Source organism: Poecile atricapillus, chromosome 2 (genome assembly GCF_030490865.1).
Source record: "Poecile atricapillus isolate bPoeAtr1 chromosome 2, bPoeAtr1.hap1, whole genome shotgun sequence".
In the NCBI taxonomy this organism is placed as follows: Eukaryota; Metazoa; Chordata; class Aves; order Passeriformes; family Paridae; genus Poecile; species Poecile atricapillus.
Window position 1 is genome coordinate 2,943,160 of NC_081250.1, and position 23,214 is coordinate 2,966,373.

At 43.1% G+C, this 23,214-nt stretch overlaps 1 protein-coding gene across 4 annotated transcripts; it reads left to right on the forward strand.

Moving 5' to 3' along the window:
- The first annotated feature begins 1,180 nt into the window (after positions 1-1,180).
- SEC22C (SEC22 homolog C, vesicle trafficking protein) lies at positions 1,181-20,386 on the forward strand. Of its 4 annotated transcripts, none has more exons than XM_058832924.1 (8): positions 1,181-1,265; positions 5,478-5,529; positions 6,109-6,318; positions 8,544-8,707; positions 10,082-10,264; positions 14,805-14,923; positions 15,522-15,587; positions 16,834-20,386. In XM_058832924.1, the coding sequence occupies exons 3-8, from the start codon at positions 6,137-6,139 to the stop codon at positions 17,032-17,034; spliced, it is 915 nt and encodes a 304-aa protein (XP_058688907.1). In that variant the 5' UTR covers positions 1,181-1,265; positions 5,478-5,529; positions 6,109-6,136; the 3' UTR covers positions 17,035-20,386. The 4 variants fall into 4 exon arrangements, with proteins under 4 accessions (XP_058688907.1, XP_058688908.1, XP_058688910.1 ...); XM_058832925.1 differs by having other exon boundaries at positions 1,183-1,265; positions 5,478-5,666; XM_058832927.1 differs by lacking the exon at positions 1,181-1,265 and adding an exon at positions 2,474-2,541 and having other exon boundaries at positions 5,478-5,666.
- The last annotated feature ends 2,828 nt before the right edge of the window (positions 20,387-23,214 follow it).

Consider the following 23,214-nt stretch of genomic DNA (forward strand, 5'->3'; position numbering starts at 1 on the left):
TCACATCCCAATCCCTGCTTATCCCCACCCTCATTCCCGACCCTGCACCCATCCCCACATCCCATCCCCATCCCCACATCCCATCCCCATCCCTATCCCCATCCCCACACCTCCATCCCATCCCCATCTCCAGCCTCATCCCCACACTCACACCCTGTCCCTATTCACATTCTCCTCCCCAACCCCATCCCATCCTCATTCCTGACAGGGAAGATGTGTGCTGATGTCTTTACAAACAATTCAATGGGTGAAGGGACGGCTGTTAATGCCTTTCAGATGGGGCTCAATGTCGCTGCCAACTTTGGGCATCAGGTTTGTTACAGAGCCCAGACAGTTCGGCTGCTGAAACAGCCAAATGGGGCCGCAGAAGCCTGGACTTCTGAACTTGGGGGGTAAATAACATGTTCGAGGGGGGGAATATGTGTCAGGCGGTTCGGGAAGGCTGCACCTCCCTGGTACCTCGGCCACTGGGGGAAGAAGAGGGCAACGAGCGGGAATTTGGGATAAAAGGAGGCAGCGCCCTCCGAAACCTCGAGAGAGAAAACCCCGCGGGCTGTGCCCCAGTGGCCTCTCTCCCTTTATCCGAATAAAGCTGCAGGACTCCTCTGTCTCTTTATGGACACGGGCTTTTCCCAGCCAGATTTTCCGTACAATACTCACATCACCATCCCGGGGCACCCCTAGCCCCGTTCCCAGCCCGGTTCCATCCAGCTCCTATACCGTTCCCATCCCGCTCCCGGTGCTCTCATCCCGTTCCCACCCCGTTCCCCGTTCCCCGTTCCCTGCTCCTCCCGGCGCTGTCCCGGTGCTCCCATCCCGTTCCCCGTTCCCCGTTCCTCCCGGCGCTGTCCCGCCGTTCCCATCCCGTTCCCCGCTCCCCCTTCCCCGCTCCCCGCTCCTCCCGGCGCTGTCCCGGTGCTCCCATCCTGTTCCCATCCCGTTCCCCATTCCCCGCTCCTCCGGGCGCTGTCCCGGTGCTCCCATCCTGTTCCCATCCCGTTCCCCGCTCCTCCGGGCGCTGTCCCGGTGCTCCCATCCCGTTCCCCGTTCCCCCTTCCCCGCTCCTCCGGGCGCTGTCCCGGTGCTCCCATGCTGTTCCCATCCCGTTCCCCGTTCCCCGCTCCCCGCTCCTCCGGGCGCTGTCCCGGCGCTCCCCGCGCGGCCGCTCCCGCCGCCGCCTCGCTGGTTCCTCGCTGCTGAGGCGGGCGGGGCCGGCGCCGGGCGGAGCGGGAGGCCGAGGCCGCGGGGCCGCCGGGGGAAGGGAGGTGAGCGGCGGAGGGTCCCGGCTGGGCAGGGGGACCCTGACCCTGCTCCTCATCCTCTTCCTCTGCCCCCGTGCCCTCCGCGTCCCCGGGGCGGTCCGGGATGTGTGCGCGGCTGGAAGGGTGTGGGGGGAGTGAGCTGGGAGGGCACTGGGGGTGTGGGGGTGTCCGGGGGGATTGGGAAGGCTCTGAGGGGACTTTGGAGACGTGATGCGGAGCGAGGGGATGTTTGTGTGTTGGGGTTGGGATCTCGTGGTTTGGATATAGGGTTTGGGGGCTCCTTGGGGTGCTTGAGGGGCAGAGGAGGAGCTGTGGGTTGGGTTGGGGATGGATTGGGGTGAGCAGGGATAACGTGAGGGTTTGGGAACCACGGGATGGATTTGGGCTGTCTCCGTGCTCGAGGGATGTGTGCAAGGCCTTGTCAGTACAAAGCAGAGCCCGAGTGAACACATGGGTATGTTTGCTGTCAAGGTGCCCGGGTTTATTGAAGAGCGTGGCAAGGGGGTTCTTTTGGGGATTTTAGGATGCCTAATGGGGAGGGAGAGGTGTGGGTAGGGTGTAGTTCTGTATAATGTGAGTGGAACAAGATGGATGTGAGATGGGTCCTTAGTTACACGGGTTTGTGAAGGGACAGGGATGAGCTGCTGGGCTTGGGGAGGATTCAGGCAGGTGGGGTGGGTGAGTATTTGAGAACAGGTGGAGTGGCTGGTGTTTCTGAGAGATGAAGGTGAGGCAGAACCTCAGAGCATCACAGAGTTGTTGCAGTGTGGTTTGGGAAAGGGTTTGGAGGATTTCCTGTTGGAATAGTGGGAGCTGGAATAGTGGGAGCTGGATGCTGGGGTTGGAGGTTTGTGTGTGCTTTATTTCTGGTAATCCACAGGAGTGCATGCGGACAGATTTGTGATGGTAAGGGTTTTCCACATGCTTCCCCTTGGGGATAAGAGTAAGCCTGTAGGATTTATAGGAGCCTAAAAGCTCTAGATATGCACAAATCCTGTGTTAAATTTTGAGATAGCAGCGTGTTTTCAAATTGCTTTTATTCACTGCTCAGTCTGGAGAGTGGGTCTGGGGTGTCTGTAGCTGCTCAGCACTGCTGGGGGATTGGAAGGAGATCAGCTGGGAAGGATCAGGTGGATACTGGTGCAATCTTAGAAAATGAGAAATTTAACAGTGTTCTGGATTTGTTTTTTTTTTTAACACACCTGAGATGAAGATAAACTCCACTTCATGATCCCTCAGGGATGTGATAAATCTCCCTCATGAACCACATCCTTGTTGGGTGAGACCCAAAGCAGCACTGGAGCTGCAGTTCAGGTTTTGTGTTTGATGAGTCAACCTGAATCTCTTTCATGTTCATCCCACCTGTAGCTGTCCAGGACTCCCTCTGGAGATCACCTGCCTGAGGAAGGATTCTTTAGTGCGGTAGTTGTTGTCATATATCAAACTGTCATGTGTCAAAAGCACTTCACATCCTGCTTCAGGGCCATGGTAACATCCACTAAAGCTTTTGGCTCTTCCTTCAGCAGGAAGGTCAGAACTGGACAAAACAGATAGGGTTGAAGGTGGACACCACTAGAGAGCAGGGGAATGTGTCTCTGAACAGGGACAGACAGCAAATACTTGAGAGAAATCCTGGTCACATTTCTTTGTGAGCACTGTGCCATTCTTGGAATGAAACCTGTTTCTGATGGTGAGGTAATTTCTGAAAGAACCAGGTTTTTGATATAATTCCCCCTTATGAACTCTGCACTGGTTTGCATTTGCTTTCACAGCCTTTTGAGCAGATTGTTTTCTAAGTCCAGGCAATAAAGCATGAGTTTGTTGAGCATTTGGGGAAGTGTGGCCTGGTGAGTTGGGTGTAATCTTCTTAGCCAGAGGAGCTTGCGTAACACACAGTAAAGTGCAGGAGGTCTGATTGAGGCTGCCTTGATAATCCCTACACAGCCACTGGAGAGTTGGCTGCTCCCTAGGAAGTGAGGGAAGGGGGAATTGTGCTCCAGGTGGCTTAGATACACTGAAGAATTGTTTATTCTGAGATTGGTGCTGTTAATGTGAGTCTTGCACTAGGCAGTTTTATTCTGAAGCATTGTTGGATGTACAGGTGCTTCAAGAAATGAAAACATGGCTTTGTTTCTTTTAGTCATAAATTATAACTTGTTCTTCTGAAACAATTGCTTGAAATACTTCCCATGGTTCTGCTTTATGCCAGAACGGGTGTTCTGATGCTGACATGATGTTATCAGTTGTGAACTCTGCAAGATTTGAATCCAAAGCCTTGAGTTCATTGTCCAAGTTCAGAGCCAAGGTCAAAGAGCTGCCACGTACAGGCGCTTGCAGATCTTTGGGCTGCTGATGGTGTGCAGACAGACAGACTGCAGGAGGAAAGGGCAGCCAGTGTGACACAGTGACAGCATCGAGCCACCTCCTTACGTGGACACCTTGATCAGCCCAGCAAGCTGTGATACTTTGTGCTTGGACACAGGTGACGTGGCAAAACTGGCTTGCAAGTAGTTAAAATTCCAAGGGCAGTGCCGTTGGTGGCTGTCACTTGCCAAAGCAACACAGCCCTGAACATCATCTGATGGGAAAGTAGCAAGGGCTGTGCCAAAGGGAAAACCAAAGGACTCATTTCTCCAGTGAAGTCTGGCATTTAATTGGGAAGTTTTCCTGGTGGACACCTGATCTTTCTTTCCCAGACCAAAGGATCCCTCTGATGGGCAGCTGATACTCAGTGACAGCATTGGGCGCTCCAGCAGGAAGGTTTGTGTGTCTTGGAAAGTTGGAAAACTTCATATGTGCAGTTGGTTAACTGTAGGTGATCTTATCCTTGGTGATTAATAAAATATATAGATATTTACATTTAAACTCTTGCTCTTAGTGGCATAGGGAGCTGAATAATTTCATGGGCTGGGTAGGTTTTAGAAAATGTCTTTGATTTTTCAGTTTGTTTCTTTTTTGTCATCCTGGTCATCTTCTAGCTGTTCTGGAATTATTTTGGAGCTAAACTTCATCGATATTACCAACCCTTCATTATAAAACTGCAATTCTGAGCAACTGTGCTTAGAGGTTGGCTGTGTAAAAGTTAATATTTCTGTTAAAGTTCTTTTTTGTTTTGGTTCATTTCACTTCCATGTAAAAGTTTTCTGCACTGTTTTATCAATGGCTACAAGCACATTGGAGATTGATGGCATGTTTCAAACTGATTTATAATAATCACGAAAATTGTTGAAATTCTTTTTGATATGTGTTGAAGTTGGTGAGCTTAGTTTGCTTTTACAACTTAAATGACAGCTGGAGGAGAACTGTGAGAGGGATTGCGGAAAAAAAAAATCACATCTAATTCTTTAATCTCCATTTGAAAAGTTCAAGACAACACTTCTCAAGAGATGTCTGATCTTCTGTAGTTTTAATCTGCTTTTCTAAGGAAACAAGTTTTATGCCTTCATTGTGCTTTCTGCTAATTCCTCTGATAATTATCCTCTGATAATTGCAGTTGCTTTAAAGTTCTGGCACCTTGGACAGAGGGATGTTTCCCACAATTTCTGTGGGAATGATTCCTGTGGGGTAGAAATGAGACCCTCTTAGTGCTGCCTGTGGCAAGAACTCAGCCCTTATCAGACATCAGGAGAGTTTGGGGTGCCTGAATTGGAGAAGGTTTTGCTCTCTGGATTTCTCAGACAAGAAAAGCTTGTCCTGATGAGCCACATTTCAAAGACACTTTGAGCATCCTAATGAATTGTGTGATACAGGGCTGGTCAAAGCAGTTCTCTCTATCAAAAGTTTGAGTTCACAAAGTGTGGGTTTTTTTTCCTTCTTTTTATTTCCCCAATGCTTTATTTATGTTGTTTGCCTGAAGCCAAGTAAATGCCTTTGGTTTTCCTTTTTTCCCTTTTTTTTTATTTCTTGAGTTGTTTATGGTAATCCCTTAAAATCTGCTGATTTAGAGCTGTTCTTTTTACTGATACAACTTTAAAAAAATTCTGATTGGGGCATGAAAAATATTTTTCCTATCATTCCACAGCATCTTTGAATGAGTCTAGAAATGAATACATTGCATAAGAAAATGAGTTGTTTGTTTTACTTCAGGCAAAGCACTTCCTAGGATATGTTTTCCTTGCTTCACAGGAAATCTGATGGTAAATACACATGTAAATACAGGTAATTAATTAGCTTTTTAAACTAATTTTTAATTATTTCATTCTGATTCTCTTTCAGAGATGCTATGAAGTGCTGTTAATCCTCTGACACCGTGCCCTGGATCCTCATGGTATGTCTGAAGGACACATCTCTGCATGTTCTGGATATGCCAGGTGAAGCCCAAGAATAACTTTCCACGGGAGTTTGTGACCTCTTAAAGAGGAAGAAGTCAAGAGAGGGCAACTTTTAGTCTATATTTAGCCCTAGGTGAGTCTGTAAAAAGAACTTGACAGGCTCTAGCCTAAAACTTATTTTTGGATTTGTGTGTTACGCTAGAAAATAGAGAAGTGCCATGCTCAGGCAGCTTTTAGGAGCTCCAGTGGAGATGCACCACATCAGTGGGGCTCAGGAGCTTCCACAAACACCTGTGAGAACTTCACTCAGCATTTCTGATTGTTTGGACAAAGCAGGAGAGAAAACAGGAATATTTTTCAGGTAGATAATTCCTCTGTCAAATCCCCTGCCTCATATTTTGATCTGAGAGGCACGAATTTGGCACAGCCATGAGCTTTGAGAAGAGTTTGGTTGCTTTGCAATAGCAGAGGTGTCACCAGAGGTGCTGTTCAGTTCCAGTGGTGAATTGAGCCTCATCCTCACACATTCCTGCCTGGAATTTTGGAATCAGCCGACTTAAATCTTTCATTTGCAGGTTGTCCTCATGAATACTTCCGTGGAGAATGTCCATGATCTTCTTTGCCTGTGTGGTGCGGGTGAGGGATGGGCTTCCCCTCTCAGCCTCCACAGATTTCCATCTCAACCAGGACTTTCTGGAGTGCAGGAAGAGATTGAAGGCGTTATCCTCCATCCTGGCGCGGTATCCCAGCCGGGGCACAGCGAAAGGACGTAACCTGAGCATTCAGTGAGTCCCTGCTCTGCTCTGCTGGGGTGTTTCTGGCTTTAATTTTTGAAATAATGCTCTTGGGGAGTAGTGTTCTATTGAAATAATGCCCTGGGTGTGGTCTGCAGTGCCTAATTCCAGCCTGAAATCCCACAGTGCTTGTCTAGGCTCCAATGATTTTGAAGTTTTATTCCTCAGTTCCTGCTCAGTGTAGTGAGAATGTGCTTAGTTATATATTTGTATATATTCATATATATTTATATACTTATATTTCTATAATATATAATATGTAATTTAATATATTATATATTATATAATTATTTCTATATTAATATAAAATTAATATAAATTAATATATTTTATATTTTTATATATTTACATATATTTTATACATTTATGCCTTTATTTTCTATATTTATATATATAGAAAATATATATTATGTATTATATATTATATATAAATATACATTGTATATTATATATTTATATATATTATATTTTTCTATTTTTCTATTTTTATATTTTTCTATTTTTATATTTTTATATATTGATATATTATATTTTGTATGTTACTTTATACAAGTATACTTACATAACTGTTACATATTTTGTATTATATTTGCACACATTTCATTTTGCACTTATATTTATATATACACATTTATACATATAAATATTTCCATATAAGTATTTCTATATAAATATTTCCATATACATACATGATATTTATATCTATTAAGCTACATATTTATATACACATACACAATATTTATACATATTTAATTATACAATTATATATATTTTTCTTATGTGTATTTGGCTCATTTTAATTTTCACTTTGTGTAACAAAAGCCTCCTGCTCAGTGGGCAGTGCTTGTTACTCTCAGTAACTGGAGTATCACAGATTTCTACAAATCCCTTTAAGAAGGCATCCAAGTGCCTTGGAATGTTTTAGTTTAGGAGAAGAAATTTATTAAAGAAATTACAGAGAAATAAATGAAGAAACTTGTTTAAAACTCATTTAAGAAGTGAATTTTATCTTGTGATTGCATTTCTGGTGAGCAAATGGGAGAAAACTTAAAGTGACCCTAAGCTAAAACTAAGCATCCCTTTTTGGGAGAGTTAAAAAATACAAGAATTTACACTGAAACGGTTGGAAAAGCAGAGATTTTCATCTCAATTCCTTTTCACTGAAAACAAACTTGTGCCCTTTGATGCCAACAAGTCCTGCAGCTTTTTCATCTGCTGTAGTGTGTGCAGCAGCTCAGCCCTGGCTCTGGAATGAGAGCAGTGCAAATGGATCCGTGGCAGAAAGGCCATAAATTATGGACAGCTTGGAAAAGGTGGTGTTAGGCAGGCATGGTGTTGATCCCAGCTGGGAGCTGGGAGCAGCAGGAATTTGGGGAAGCTCCCCAGTGGAACTGGGGCTGGCAGAGCCAAGCAAAACTGTAAATCCCAAATCCACTGTGCAGCAAATAAATAAAAATGATATGAAAATGAAATGAAATAGAAGCCATGAGTGTGAGATGAAGCTGGGATGAAATATAGGAACAGTAGGAAAGAGACAAATTGTTCAGTTTCAAAGCTTGGGTGTTAAACTGATTTCCTGCTGACAAATGGATGGGCTGCAAGGGAAGATATCCCTGAGAAATCTCCTGGCAGGTTTGGACCATCTGCAAGTGGAAACTTTTACATAAATATGGATTCAGTGTTAGAGGAGTCCCTTTTAGAGTAGAATTTTTATTGTGATGTAGCAGGAAGTGTTTGAAAATCTTGGGTTGTTCAAATTAGCAGATATTTCTTGCTGTTTATATGATGTTGCCATGTTCAAGGGAAGCAAGGAATCAATCTGCTTCCTGGGAACAAACTTCCTTGCTTTTACTTCTTTTCTGCATTTTCTTTCAAAATAGGTTTTCTGACCACCTTGGTTTTTATTAATGTGATTTAAAGCCAGCCTGGGAAAGGAATGTCCTCGATTTGTACTGATGTACCAATTTAATAAAGTCTGTGTTGTGCTCTTCACTGTGCTCAGCATCCTGGATGAGTTAAGAATAAATAATTGTATAAGAAAAAATAGATCTACAGGAATTGCAGGACTTTGACAACAACAAAAATCTCTTTTTTTGCAGTCTGCTCTCCGCTCAGTCTGTACATTTTGTTCTGACAGAAAGCACTGCTTCATCCTCACGTTCAGCAGGACTTTCACCTTTTTATGTTGGTGTGATTGTTTAAAATTTCTATTTCAGTTTCCTTTCTTCTGGGGATATTGCCTGCATGGCAATCTGTTCCAGCAGCTACTCAACCATCATGGCCTTCTGCTTCCTGGAAGAGCTTCGGTGGGAATTTGCTGCTTCCTACAACACGAGGAGCATCAATTCAGCTTCCAGACCATATGCATTTATTGAATTTGGTTTGTAACTTTGTTCTCTAATATCAAAAATCCTCTCCCTGCCAAGTTTATGGTGTTAACATTTCCTGGCCAGAGGCTGATGATAAAAGTGACTTGGGGTGTGCCTTTGCCTGCATGTGGAGGAGGAGTGAGGATCTTAATGCCCTAAACTATTTGAGTATTTGGAGTTCCTCAGAGTTCATCTATTATGAACAAAATGCTCTGGTGATTGATGAACAAGCAGAGAAGAAAAAAGAAATTGATTCCTCAGACACTTTCTAACTTAATTTAAAAAATCTGATGAGTGGAGACAGATGAGTACAGGAAAAAAAGGGAGACTGAATAGATTATTATGGGCAGCTTTATTTCTGGCATGACTTGGAGTCAGAATACTTCAGAACCGTGCCCAGTGGGTTTTTTTTAACCTGAAATAATTAGTTTTCTTGCCAAGTGGTGGCTGCTCTACTGAACCTCACACCTTTGAAAGACACAATTCCCTTGCAGTGAGAGTTTTCTGGAAAAGGATAATATGCTGCAGTATGTTTGCACACTTCAGTCCAGATTTCAGTAACAGTGTTAAACTCAGGCTTAAAAACTTGAGAAATCCATCAGGAAAGCTTCTTTTAGACCCATCTTGGATTTTTGGGTAGATTCCCTGCAGGGCACAGCCAGGATGTAATTTCATATTCAGATCCACATTACTCCTTTTCTTGCTTTTTTTAACTTGAGTAGGAGTTGGGGAATTTCTGGCCTCTTTAAATCGCATAAATCTTATTTTTTAAAAGAAAAAATACATCTGTAAAATAATTTTTACTATTATACTTTATTAAGTTACTGAGTGCCTAATATTGCTGTGTGGTTATTTATTTATTAATTTAATCATCTTCTTTCCTGTGTTTGGATCTAAGATGTGCTTGATGCTTAAGATTTTAATATTTTGTTCGGTAGTTACAGATAATTTTTATTATTATTTAGAGTAGATATTAGAATAAATTCTTTCCTGTGAGGGTGGGGAGGTGCAGTTACCCAGATCCAGAGAAGCTGTGGCTGCCCCTGGGTCCCTGGAAGTGTCCAAGGCCAGGTTGGATGGGGCTGGGAGCAGCCTGGGACAGTGGAAGGTTCCAGAGCATCGGGGTAGCACTTAAGGACCTTAAGGTCCCTTCCATCCCAAAAGTTTCTGTGCTATGAAATACCTAAAAGAAGTACTTTTGTTCCCTACCCAGCAGTGGAATTTTAGGCCTGAAACCAGTCAGAAACGAAACAAAGAAATTAATACAATCAAACAGAACAGCATGATAGGATAAAATACCACCATAATTAAGGTTTTCGTAACACTTAAGGATGAATTAGTCAGTTTTTCAGAGGAGATTTGAGCAGCTTTTCCTGTTCTTTCAGATAACATCATTCAGAAGGTGAAACACCATTTCAACAGCACCCGTGGCTCCCGGGCCAGGAGCAGCTGGGAGAGGGTGGAGGAGGAGCTGAAGCTGCAGCCCCCAGTGCAGCTGCAGCTGGAGGCCACGGAGCTGCTGAACGGGCTGAGCAACGGAGGGCACGCAGGAGGCCATGTGGAGGTTGGTAAGTTGCTTCTACACGAGGTGACAGGAGAGTTCCTCACCCTGCACGTGGCAGAAAAACACGTGGGGCTTCCTTGTGTACCGAGAAATGTTTATTTACATGGTGTGTGTGAAACCAAAAAAAAAGGCTTTTTCCGTCATAGTAAACAACATATGGGCTTTACATTGCAGCAGGTATGCAGCAGGGCTTTGGAGACTGCTGGAGGGTCTTTTTCCAGCCTTACATCTTCCTCTCTGTATGGAAAATATAGGCTGGGCTTGATATTTTCCACATGGAATTCTCTTCTCTTAAAACCCTTGTTTGTTCAAATTTCTAAAGCAGCTCCAGTATTCATTGCATGTTGCAGACTCTTAATGAAAGATCTGTAATTACAGTTTGAATGAGTTTCTTCAGCCTAGAGGGAAACAAAGATGAAAAAAATGCAAGCTGAGGGTAAAACTCTTGTTCCCACATTGTCTGACATGAGTTGTTCTCACCTCTTTGCTTTCTCCTTTTACCATATTTTTTTTTTTAAATGCAACTAAAATTTGACTAAAAATCTGAAAGAGGATTTGTGTATCTGTATAAAAAACACAGAGACTTGACAGGGGCCTTTTTTATAACAAAAATTGACATTTTACCTGCTTTTGAAGTACCAACTTCTACTACTTTATAATAAAAATGGTACCTCTCACTTGTCTTTCAGTTGCAGAGTCAAGGTCCTGCCTACCTCCTCCACAAATGAAATCAGAATTACTTAGGTTGGAGAAAACCTTACAGATCATTGAGTCCAAGCAGAAACCAAACCCTGCCAAGTCCACCACTAAACCATACTCTATTTTAATCCTATTAGCACGGTGGTTGAAATGCAGCTTGCAGTTCCATGAGCTTGTATTTCCTTTTTTTTTTTTGTTGTTCTTGGCTTATGAAACACTAATAAAATTAAGTTCCAGTTGCTCAATCTAATTGTTTGTGATAGATGAGCTGGAATCTAATTTGACATAGGTATTTTAAATTAAGAGTATGGAAGGGCACTGGCCAGGAGGAATTAAAAATAGAATGGAAACCACTTTATTTGCCAGTCAGATTTGTGAGTGCTCCTCAGAATTGTGCTTGAAGGTTAAATCTTTTCATGTTATGACAGGGCTTAGAAATTCTTTGCACTTTTTCTTTAAATTTTGAACAGCTTCAGTGCCAGTAAATATTTGTGATCTAGTCTGTGTCCACAGATCAGAAATACATTTTCACTTCCCTCTTATTCCTAATTGCTTTCCTTTACTTTCCATCTGGCTTTTTATTTCTGGCTGTTCTCTCTGGTCTAACCCAAATACTCTCACAGATTGTTCTGCCTTTATTTTAAGGATCATGTTTATGATCATCTGTTTGCCTCCACTGGAGTCAGCTTTCCTGGCTTGTGTCTCTCTCCTCTCATCATTCCCTCCCAGCTGAATCGCACTTTGCTGCTCTAAGTTTAGCTGTGTGCACAGTGTTTGTTCCATGTTAATGTTATTTATACGATGGCTCTGCTCTACAAGAGGCTGTTTGAAATGCTGTGGCTGCAGGAGAGCAGGATTGAATTGTGACTGCACTCCCTGGTGCAGATTGATCGATGCAGGGGTGATCCAAACATCCCTCTCCTCACACGGCTGGAGCTGCTCCTGGCCTCTCTGGAGCCGGCTGAGCTCATCCTCTGGCTCTTCAGTTTGGTGTGAAAAGGGCCAGAAAAGCCAAGGCAGCTTTGTCCTTGTTAGTATTTGTGAGAACAAGAGATTTTTCCTTTCTTGCTTCCATTCTTTCTGCTGTGTGTTCTTTCCTTTGTTAACTAAACCCAGCCTGATTCCTGCTGCAAAAACCCTTCCCTCGTACCCTTGATCAACACCCACACAGCCCTGGCTGCTGCTCAGAGCCTGGCTCCTGTCAGTGTGGGCACAGCTGCTGCTGCTCCAGAGGACACTGGGGCTGTGTGCAGGGCACAGGGCAGCTCTGAGGAGCTTTCTGTGCACAGAGAGTTTGCACATCACAGCTGGCTCTGGGAAGCAGCAGAACAACTTGTGCCACTCATCGTGTGGGTGAGCTGGTGAATCCTGCAGCTCTCCCCTCCATGAGTGCTCTTCATCTTCCATAGGCACACAGGGAGTCCTTCAGAAGCCTTTTCAAGGGGTTGTTTTTGAAGCTGTCTCGCTCTTGCCTTTTGTGTGCTTGTATTTTAGTTGAGGCTGTTGGAGTGTGATTTCATTTCTCACTCCTGGCTCTCTTTCTGCAGAGCTTTGAGCGAGTGACTCAGTGTCCAACCTTGTGCTGTGCCTGCAGGAGGCAGATCCAAGCTGCTGCACACTCTGGTGTCTCCCTCCAGTGAAATGGCCACAGGTCTCTGCCAGAAAATCTTTTATGGGCAGAGGTTTCAATTTCTTCACTGTGTGAGGGTGTTTGCAGTTATTCTGTACTTGTTCAGACCTGCTGGTGCATCACCCACAGCTCCCAGAACGTTTCTGTGTGGATCTTGTGCTCTGAAGTGCACAACTTCTGTGCTTGAGGAGTCAAATCAATGTGAAGCCTAATTAGTGTTTGTTTGTGTTTGTGCAGAGTTGTGCTGTCTCTGACTGTTTGGACTCTTCCCTTATTTAATGTAATAGGCCATTCCAGTATGAAATTCTCTTTATAAAAATATGACTGACTTCACCCAAGGAAGTGAAATATTATTTTCTCTTAGCAGGACCCATCTCACTTCCCTGTGCAATTTCAGTTTGTGAGTTAAACCTCAGAATTTAACAGCAGAAATAAATCTCTGCAGCAAACCATTTCAAGACCAGTTTTCACAGAATCTGAACCCTGAGCAACTGGATGTTTTAATCTCCCCTGCCTCTGTGGCAGCAATTCTTTTTATCCTCCTGGATTAAAAAAATGTAGCTTTTACATAATATTTCATGCTGCAGAAGCCATATATTGAGATCTACATTGTTCTTCCCTAGGGACTGGGAGCTCTTGGCACATGCAGTTTGCAGGATCTTGCTCAATGAATGACACTTGTGCTTGATAATTATAATTTGTTTGAGAGACATTTTATGCCTCTGAAGTAAACCTTAGAATTTGAGGAAGAACAACAGTCTCTATTAGGAATTATCTGTGGGGGAGTTACACCTATATGTAGCTGCAACATTATTTAATTAATCAAAAGTAGGAAGTAGGAATAGCAGGAAAAAAATAGAAGGAAAGTGAATTCTGGGGTCAGGGAAAGAATAAAGATGCTGCTACAAGTTCTTTTTAAATGTCACTGTGTAGCAAAAGAAAAGCCAAAGTGCCTTTGAGTGACAGAGTAACTCACACCATGCTCCCTAAAGTGACACATATCAAATGGAGTTGATACAGTTCCTTCTGCAGTTGCTTTGGAGCTGAAATTATGGATGTGTGAGTGCATGCCAGACAAATTAATTACAGAGCCACGGATGAAAGGTGCTTTACATCCCTATATTAATTTGCCACCAGAGTTTTTTACATCCATCTATCAAAATCTGGCTTGAAGGAGAAGGCAGGAGTGTTTTCCTCTCTGAAACCATGGGGTGGCTGTTGTGGTGTTTCATCTGTCATTCAGGAGGAAGCCAGAGGTGCAGTTTATCTCTAATAAATAATCTTGATCCACCTGGAAACAGGGAGAAGATTCTGAGGGCTTGATGGTTTTCTTGAGGGTTCCTTCATTCTCTCCTGTGTCTTGGGGACATTGGTGCAGAAGAAGATCTGGATTTGGTATCTAAGCTACAAATTATCATTTCTTATTAAACTGTCCTACTTGTGGTGATCCAAGGGCAGGGATGAAATGTAGGTGAGGATCAAGGTGTGGAATTTATTGTTGAACAAGCAAGGGAAAACTGGAGGTGGGCTCTTGGACAAGCCTGAATTAAAGGCAGCAGATTCCAAAGCTAAACACACATTTATGATAATTACTTTGACCTTAATTAGGGATGTATCAATGAGATTATCCTGCAGAATTGCTGTTCAGCAGTGTGGGTGTTAACTAGTAGCAGGGAAGGTGAGAAAGGAAGGAGGCAGATAATTCACTACCTGTGAAATGTGGGCAGCCTGAGCCCTCAAACTGCCAGTGGGAAGAAATACTTAATTACTGGTTAAGGAGGAGATGGATTGCTGCCTTGCTGTGATGGGTGGCTGAAATCTAAGCCCTTCCCCAGACCTTTGGGTGAAAGCCTCTGGCTTTTCTGCTGACCTGTGAGGAGTGTGAGCATCCTCATCTGCTGGAATGAACAAAAAATGATCTGTGTGCACCATAGGAGAAGACATTGATGCCAAATAGGTCAAGAAAAAGTCTGCTGCTCACCTGTTTAAAAATACTTCAGAGCTCTTGATGATTTCTGGATGTGTGAAGAACTGAATACTGCAGTGCAACAACAACAAAAAAAAGGGGTTTCTGTTCATAATCAATCTTCCCTGGAGCAAGCAAGAAAGGTTTTGAAAGTGTTTAAAACCCACATAAGGTAATTGTGGTGTTTTTCTGTTAAAAGACTGAGAGTAATAGTGCAAACTTTCACTAATGTCTGTTTTTCATTTCAAGTCCCTACTTACAGAATGCAGCCTGTGACCCCCCTGGGGATTCTGTCACTTGTTCTGAACATCATGTGTGGAGCTCTGAACCTGATCCGAGGAGTTCACCTGGCAGAATATTCCTTTCAGGTAACCCTGACTGCACTCAGACCTGAGAATGAGTGAAAAGCAGAGAGTTTTTGGGTGACCAGTTCAAGGGTGGCTCTCCTGCCCCTTAGCTTAGCACACATCTTTCCACAAGAAGTGTTTTGTTTCTCCAGGGAATGTGCAGTTGGTTTCTCACCTGCTGCACTTTGTGTATTTTGCTGTACATCACAATATTCTGCATTTTATTCTCTTCTAGAGAGGTTTAAATTTTGAGAAATGTTTTATTCTTACCAGGCTGCCTGGATTTTTTTTTCTTCATTCTTGAATTTTATTTTAGATCCTTTTCTGTAACTTTTTTTAAATAAACATGAGACTGTAAACAACTTTAAAAAAGGAAAAAAAAAAAAAAAAGTGTCCTAATTGTATCCTGATGGTTTTATTTAGCAGGAACTGTCACATAAGCCTCAAGTTCTTGATGTCTTATCCAATGATATTGATCTTGGTGTTTAACACTGTTACAGTCAATCAACATAAACTGGGATAAGAGGTTCTTGACTATATTTATAATGTTCTCAAATATCAAGCAGCACTTGCTAAAAGCTGTGCCTGACGTAGTTGTCACTTCTTTTAATCCCAACAGGAGGACCACGAAGGCATTGGAAATGTGATAGCTTTTTTTCTACCTTTTCTAGCCTGTGTTTTTCAGGTATGTTAACTGCAAATAAATTTTTTTTTTGCTGATTATTTTGATGTCTTAATTCACAAGACAGAGCCATTTTTGGCTAAACAGAGGTTTTTAACATCCTACCTAGGTGATTCCACTGATTTATTCCAGTGAAGTGACACAAAACCAGTTCAAGGCACATTTTGACCCTTGGAAAATTGCATTTGCAGGCTTTTTTAGTGTTTCCATGTTCTGTCAAGTCAGAGGGGGCTGGGTGTGGTGGATAAATGCCATCCCAAAAATGGTTTCTTCCCAAAGGGAGGGAGGCCACATCTTCCTGTCAGTGTCAGACTTAGCGATGGGCTTTTGGGGCATGACCATGTGCAAAGATTGCACAGCAGCATTATTGAAAATGGTGTCATTTACATGAAAAATTCTCATGGTTCCTTAGTTTTTTTTTCCCATAATGGGGTTATTCTCTCTGAACTTAAACAGAAGAGTTTGAATGAAGAAAATACAACATGCTCCAAGTTGTTTTTTCTTGAAAGGCTCCTTAAATTTGTAAAAAATTCCACAGCCTTTAACTTGAGGGTAATATATGCTGGAAAATCTTTGACTTTTAGCCTGGCATTGCAGGAAGGTGCTGCAGTTTTGTTTCTGGGAATAACTGATATCTACAGTGTGTTCACTGCCCTGCTTGCTTTTGGATAATGGTTTGGGGACCACTATCTGCAGACTTTAATGTATCTATGGGATTATTTATTGAATTATGATAAAATTTAATGTCTTTCAGCCTTTTTACACCTTTGCTCATGACAGAGCTTTGAGGTGAATAGATGAATTTAGATCTAATAGATTAATTTAGATTTAAATACTTGATAGAAGTTGTTTTTCACAAAGAAAGGCTCTGCTGCTTCTTTCCCTGTGAGTACCTGAAGGCAGGGAAGGTGAATATAGGAAAGTTCTCTCTTCTCCTTTTGATTTATAGCAGCTTCTTCCCAAAGTGCCTGTGCACAACCTGCAGTGCTTTCCACGTGCTGATCTCTGCCTGTGGCATCAGCACAGTTGGAAATCAGTGACCTGAGGTGGGAGAGGCTGATCTGTCACTGCCTGAGGGGAAAAAGTGACTCCTCTGGCAGCTCTGGGAGCTTTGCATTTTCCCCTGTGAGGGTTTTGTCTTCACATTCTCAGTAGATGGGTTCCAGCTGTCCCAGGCAGCAATTCCCAGCTGGATCCCTGGTTTTGTGCAGAGTTCAGTGCTAATTCTCCCTCTCTGCTCCTTCTGCAGTGTTACCTGTACCTCTTCTACAGCTCAGCCAGGAAGGTGAAGACATTTGTGCTCCTTTTCTGTGTCTGTTCATGCAACATCTACTTGTATGGATTACGGAACCTCTGGCAAATCTCCTTCCACATAGGAGTGGCTTCTCTTTCCTCCTACCAGATCCTGACAAGGCAGCTCCTGGAGAAGCAGCCTGACTGTGGTGTATGAAAAAAACTTGGGGTTTGCTACTCTGTTTTTAAAACTTTTTTTTTTTTTTTTTTTTTTTTTTTTTTTTTAATTCACCTGGCCAAAAATAGCTCAGAGTGTTTTTTAACCATCCATGGCAATGGTTATTGCAAAGAGAACAGTTCCAAGCAACTTGGGATGAGCAGGAGACTGTAATTATGTCCAACACACAGCAAAAGGTGCAGCTGTGTTTCACATGGGGCATGGTAGAGCTTGTCAGGTGTCACCAACAGGTGGAAGTTCTTACCATCAGCAGGCTTTTCCTCCTTGGCTGCCCCCATCCAGACAGCATTTTGCCATTTGTCTCGCTGGCTCTGTGACACTTTGGCTGGTCAGTCTTGTCCTGCTGCTGCAAATACTCAGATTGTGCTGTAAAACAAAGGTAAAGCGAGGGGTGACATTTTTGCCGTTAGAATTTGTTAAGATTCTTGGTAAATGTGAGTAAAGAGGTTGTTTGCTCTAATTAGGTGAGTGTAGTATCAGTGGGAAAAATGCTGAGGGTGGGCTTCAGGGTCATTTTTGTAGGTTTGGAAGGACAGGAAAAGGCTGTGGCTCTTCTATAAACCATAAAGTGTATAAATATCTCCTTGGCTGAACAGCACATTGCAGTTAAGTGTGTGCTCATGGGTTAATTGCAAATATGCTTGGGGCAGCAGAAAATAATCCAGGTGGGTGTAAGTGATCTGTCAGCTCTTGTGGCCTTTGTTTCCTTGGCTAAGGTCACTTTTAGGATAAGGGCAATTCCATGTTTGCTTGGCCTCTATGGATAATAAATCTTCCAGGCCTATTTATGACAGGCCACTGATTCCTTCACCTTTTTTTTAAAAAAATGAGTAGCTGGTGAGTAGAAAGCCATTTCCAGGAATGGGAAGCACGAGCAGGTTCTCTTTGTTCTGCAAAACACCTGTGGTTCATGGTGGTGAGTTCTTACACTGAGCTGAGTTTCTGAGTGTGCACTTTGGAGCAGGGGACTGCAGGGCTGGAATTCCCAACCTCTGCTGCACTGGGAGTTCTGCTCTGTCATGGATCGAGGTGCACAGGGGCATTTTAGGGCATAGATGAATAATTTAGGCTGGCTGTTAAAAGAAATGCTTAGCAGTTTGATGCAGCTGTCCTTGAGGGCTTGCAAAGATTCAAACTGAGATGTAGAGAACTGTAGGTGTGTTATTGTGGAATTACGGTCCTAAAATTTCCTTTCATTTTTTTTCTTTCTGGTCATCCCCATTTCTATCACCAAAGATTTGTTTTTCCTCTCACATAGTCTCTACCTCTGGTTGCAAAGGGATTAACGTGCAGCAGAGTTGTCTTTTTTGCAGGAACACTTCACAAAATTCCTTTTATCTCAGTGAGTTTTCCTGGAACCTCAGGATGCAATCAGGCCTGAAATGTGTGGTGCTGTACCTTGGCAGCACTTCTGGATGCAGCTGACTGCAGCAGCAGCATCCATGGGCAGCCTATTACAACCTGGACAGTTCCTAGGACATCAGGAGACTTAGTGCCAGAGCTTTTCTCAGGAGGAAAACGTAGGGATTTCTTTTTCCCTTTACTTACTGTAACAGCAACATGATAAAAACCTCCAAACTGAGGAATAGTCTGGTAGGAATGATGGAGGAATATTTTAGCCAGGCATTTAAGGACACAGCTCGAGCTGTGTGCCATAAGGGAAAGGTTTTCTGTTATAAGGGAGTGGATTAAAGTTGTTTGTCTGTCATTATCCCAGTTTTCTGTCAGAGTGCAAGTGCAGAAATGAAGCCACAATTCAACCGCTGTCCCTGAGACACCAAGATGACCCCACAGATGAGAGGAGTTTTGTACTACTCTTTAATTTTCCTACTGTTCAGTCCCAGTTTTCCTTGGTAAATTACTTCTGGAGACTGCAGGGAACTCAGCCACAACTTTGGATTACAAGTTAAAAAAAAAAATCTGAAAAAAGAACACCCCAAAAATCTGACACTAGAAATGCAACACTTTAAGGATAATGGATCTGATGGCTGGTGGTGTTTTCCAGGAGCATAAATTGGGTATCAACCCACTGGATTCCTGTGGGGAAAGGTTAAAGTATTTTATACTACAGATAGACCAAACTTCATGAGAAGGACTTGAGGACAGAAGCCAACTCCCTGCTCCTGCCTTTTTATCCTCCCTCTGGCTAAAGAGTCCAGGAGAGCTTTTCCTGTTTCTCCAAAGCCTGCCCTGCTCTGGTCTGAGGCACACAGAGCATTTACAGCTGGGCATTCCTCAGCCTTGTAGGGAGCTGATTGGAAAAATTGTGACATTCCTGATGCTTCCTGAGCATCCAACTGCTCTGTCCTGAAACAGATCCATCCCTGAGCCAGGGGATGGCAGCCACAGCTCTGCAAACAAGGGGTAGAACAGGGTGTTTGTGTAATTGTGCAATTAGCAGGGAGAGGAGAAAAGTTAAATTCAGCTTTTCTTGAATTGCTTTTCCTAAAAATGTTCCACTAAAATCAAACCAAATCAGCTGGTTCAGTTCTGCCTTCACCTAAACTTCTATTTTTTTTGCTTTGTGGATTTTTAGGAGATGTGACTGAATCTTCAGATATTTTTCTACCCAATGACAAAAATGACAAAGCTGTTTTGGTGTTAATCTTAATCCCTTTGCAACTTTTTTATTTTCCTGTAATATGTGTAAATCATATTAAGGAATCTACATGGATTAGTCTGTGTGCACTTTGTAGGTTTGGGTTGGGATTCCAGGATGAGGCAGAGCACACGGAGTTTGACCTATTTTTATTTTTAATTTGCTATTTATTCCATATCCACACGGTATTTATACAGTTAAACATTTTCTCCTGGCAGAACAGCAAGAGGAATAGAATAGTTTACATTGATCTCAATGCTTTAAGATTTAATAAAAAAGAATGACTTGCAGTTTGAGAACACAAAATCTGACTCATAACCTGGGATTTTTCCTGTATTGAATCAAATCCCCAAAGAGGAATCCATCCCTTTTTGTTCAACTTTAAACTGGTTAATGTGGTTTGAATTGCATCTTCTTCATTCTGTCACTTTGCAAGATAAGTCTTTTGGAAACTCTTTTCCTCACCCAGCAGCTCAGCACAAGCAAATTGGCAAAGAATAAACTTTAATAATTTCCAGATTTGCAGTGCTTAGTCACTTTATGAAGCTGGTAATTCTCTGGATTTTTTGGCTTTTTTTCCCCTTTCTCCCAAAGACCTGTTGAGTTTGTAGAAGGTGGGCTGGTACCTTTTTAGACATTTTTGCACTGTATTAATAATTGAACCTGTGTAAATGTGTATAAAATCATTTTGCATGTATATATGTACATATATCTAATAAATGGCTTTTTTTTTGTAATGATTGTCTTCATTCAGTGTTTGGAATTTATTGATTATATGAGAAACAAGGTTTGATCAATCATTTCATTTTTGCAGGCACCTTCAGTGATCCCTGTGGCCAATTCAAACAATTTTATAAATACATGTATAGGAATTTAGCTACCTGAGCAGGGGATTGCAGGAGATAGAATCTCTTTGTGGCTTTAACAAGCTTGCTCTTTATTTTCAGGGACTTGTGGAGGCTTTTCCTGCAAAACTTGTGTGTTGAAGTGATGAAATGAGATGTAACACATCCCAAAGGTGCCTTTCCAGCTGCCTGGCAGGGAGGAGTGGGGATGTGGCAGTTTGCAGGTGGATTTTTAGCCTTAATGAGAACAGGCCTGTTAATTAGTCTGTCCCTACTAAGAGCTTGTGGGCTTTTATTGGGGAATTTCAGCCACCTTTGGTAATGGCTCTGAAGACACCAATTCATCAGCTTTAAAGCAATGAAGGGCTTAATGTGACAGAAAATTCAGTTTTCCCATCTCTGGAATGGGATGGGTTCGTGTGTGGGAGAGATGCTTTGTGTGACAGGACTCAGAGGATTCTGCCGAGTCAGGAACCAGAAAATAAAGCGAAAATCAAAGAGCTGAAAGAAGGAACTACTGTGGAAGGAACTACTGTGGAACTACTGGTTTCTTCACTTTTTTCTGCTCCCTGCTTGAAAGCTGTGGCTGCCCCTGGATCCCTGGAAGTGTCCAAGGCCAGGGCTTGGAGCAGCCTGGGATAGTGGAAGGGGTCTCTGCCCACGGAAGGGGGTGGAACTGGATGATCTTCAAGGTTCCTTCCACTCCAAACCACTCTGGGATTCTGTGGCAAAGGCAGAACGATGCTCAGAGAGAGGGAGAAGACCCTGGGATGAGCAGAGAGGCAGAGCAGGGGGGGTGTGCAGGCAGTGGGTGGGAATCAGCAGAAACTGATGGCTGGGAGGGGGGAGAGAGCCTCATTCTTCTGAACTGCTCTGCCCTTTGAAATCCAGATGTTATTTTTGTTCTGTAAATAACTGATTGCTCAGAGCGTGTTTCTTCTCAGGATGCCAGTAGAGAGGAACAACAGCCTCTCCCTTTCTTCTGTGGTGAGGGGAAAAAGCAATTATAACTCCCTTTCTCTTTTGAAGATGCTGATAAAAGGAGGTGGGAGGATCAGAGGGTCCCTGTGCTGAAAGAGAAACAACTCCTAAGGTGATAGAAATACATGTTTTTATTTTAAACAAAATAACTCCACTTCTGCTGACTTTCAAAGGTGACCCAGTTGCATGGAAAAACTGTTTGTGAGGGGGGGGAAGGAAACCAGGGCCACAAAAGCAGGGGCAGACAGGAGGTGGGGACAGGTGAAGTGTCCCTCTCAAGTGGTTGTGACTTTAAAAGCCCTGGGCCACTTGTCCTAAATTCAGGACAGGGCTTGGAGCACCCTGGGATAGTGGAAGGTGTCCCTGCCCATGGCAGGGGATGGAATGAGGTCTTTAAGGTCTCTTCCAACCCAAACCATTCTGGGATTCCCTTGGGCCATTTTTCTCTGGCCCTTGGAAGAATCCTTTACAAAGCAATTAAATGGCAACACCAAACAAAGAGCCCTAAGAAGGCTTTGGTTCCTGTTCCCACTTAAAGTACACGGTAAGCAAAACACAAAATTCCCTTTGGTGGAATAAATGTCTTTTGATGTAGAAATGATATGGAAGGCTTGAAATAATGTCCATGAAAAGGTAAAGCACCAGTCAGTGATGCCGTGAGAAGAGTGATCTAGAACAGAGGCTGGACAGAGTTCAGAATAAAGCAGGGATTTATTGAGAGGCCTTAAAGGACACACCTTGGGCAGGACAAGAGCCTGGCCAGGGCCTCACCCAAGGTGGACCAAAAATGGTCACAAAATGGATGATTGGTCATGAGGTCTCACATTTTTATAAGTTTTAGTCCATTTGTACATCAGGATTAATTGTCCAATTACAGCTTCAGGTTATAAAGTCCCACCCTTCTTGTTTTCTCACTTCAGCCCATCGTTGTTTCTGCATTTGGGCCTGAAACTTGTAAGGATTGTCCCTGGTGTCCAGCTGGAAAAAGAATTCTACTCTCTGAAAAGAGCTCATTAACTCTTCATATGGAGCTCAAAACTGCACACCTGGGCAGTGCAGAATATGAAAAATATGAAAGTTAAACTTAAGGCATCATTTCCCCCCTTTAGTGGCTTGACCAGGTCTTTACATCATGGAAGGCTGAGATTAATCCTTTTGTTATGCAGGGGAAGACACTAACATTCCAAATCCCTTATTTCACCCCTGTAGGGAAATTATAGACAAATGAGGCAGAAAGTTCAGCCCTGAAATGCTTTAGTGCCCACCAGAGGGCAAAGCAAACTCGAGGCTTCCTCCAGGGAGCTGCCACCTCCTCCTGCTGTGGTGGCCTTGGGTGGGAGCACAGGGCACAGACCTGGCCTGCTTGACCCCAAAATATTCCTATTTACCTTCTGGATGAGGTCAAAACCCCAACCAAGCTGCGGTAAAGGTGCTGACCAAACCTGTGCAGGCTCCCTCAGTGCTGGGGAGGATAAAACAGGGAAACCTTATGAATATGATTGTTTAGCAAAAGATTCTGAAAACATGAAACCTAGAATCAAAATGGAAATGAGAGCTAGCTTTGAGCCATGGGATACTGAGTGCTAGTGACCATATAACCAAAGAACAACAGCCTAGCCAGCTGAAGGAGAATCCCTGTTGATTGAACTTCTGATGATAGAGAATCCGAAGGTCAAGCAGCAAGAGAAGAATCTGAAAGGCTTTTAGAGTTTAAAATGTAACACTGTATGGTAA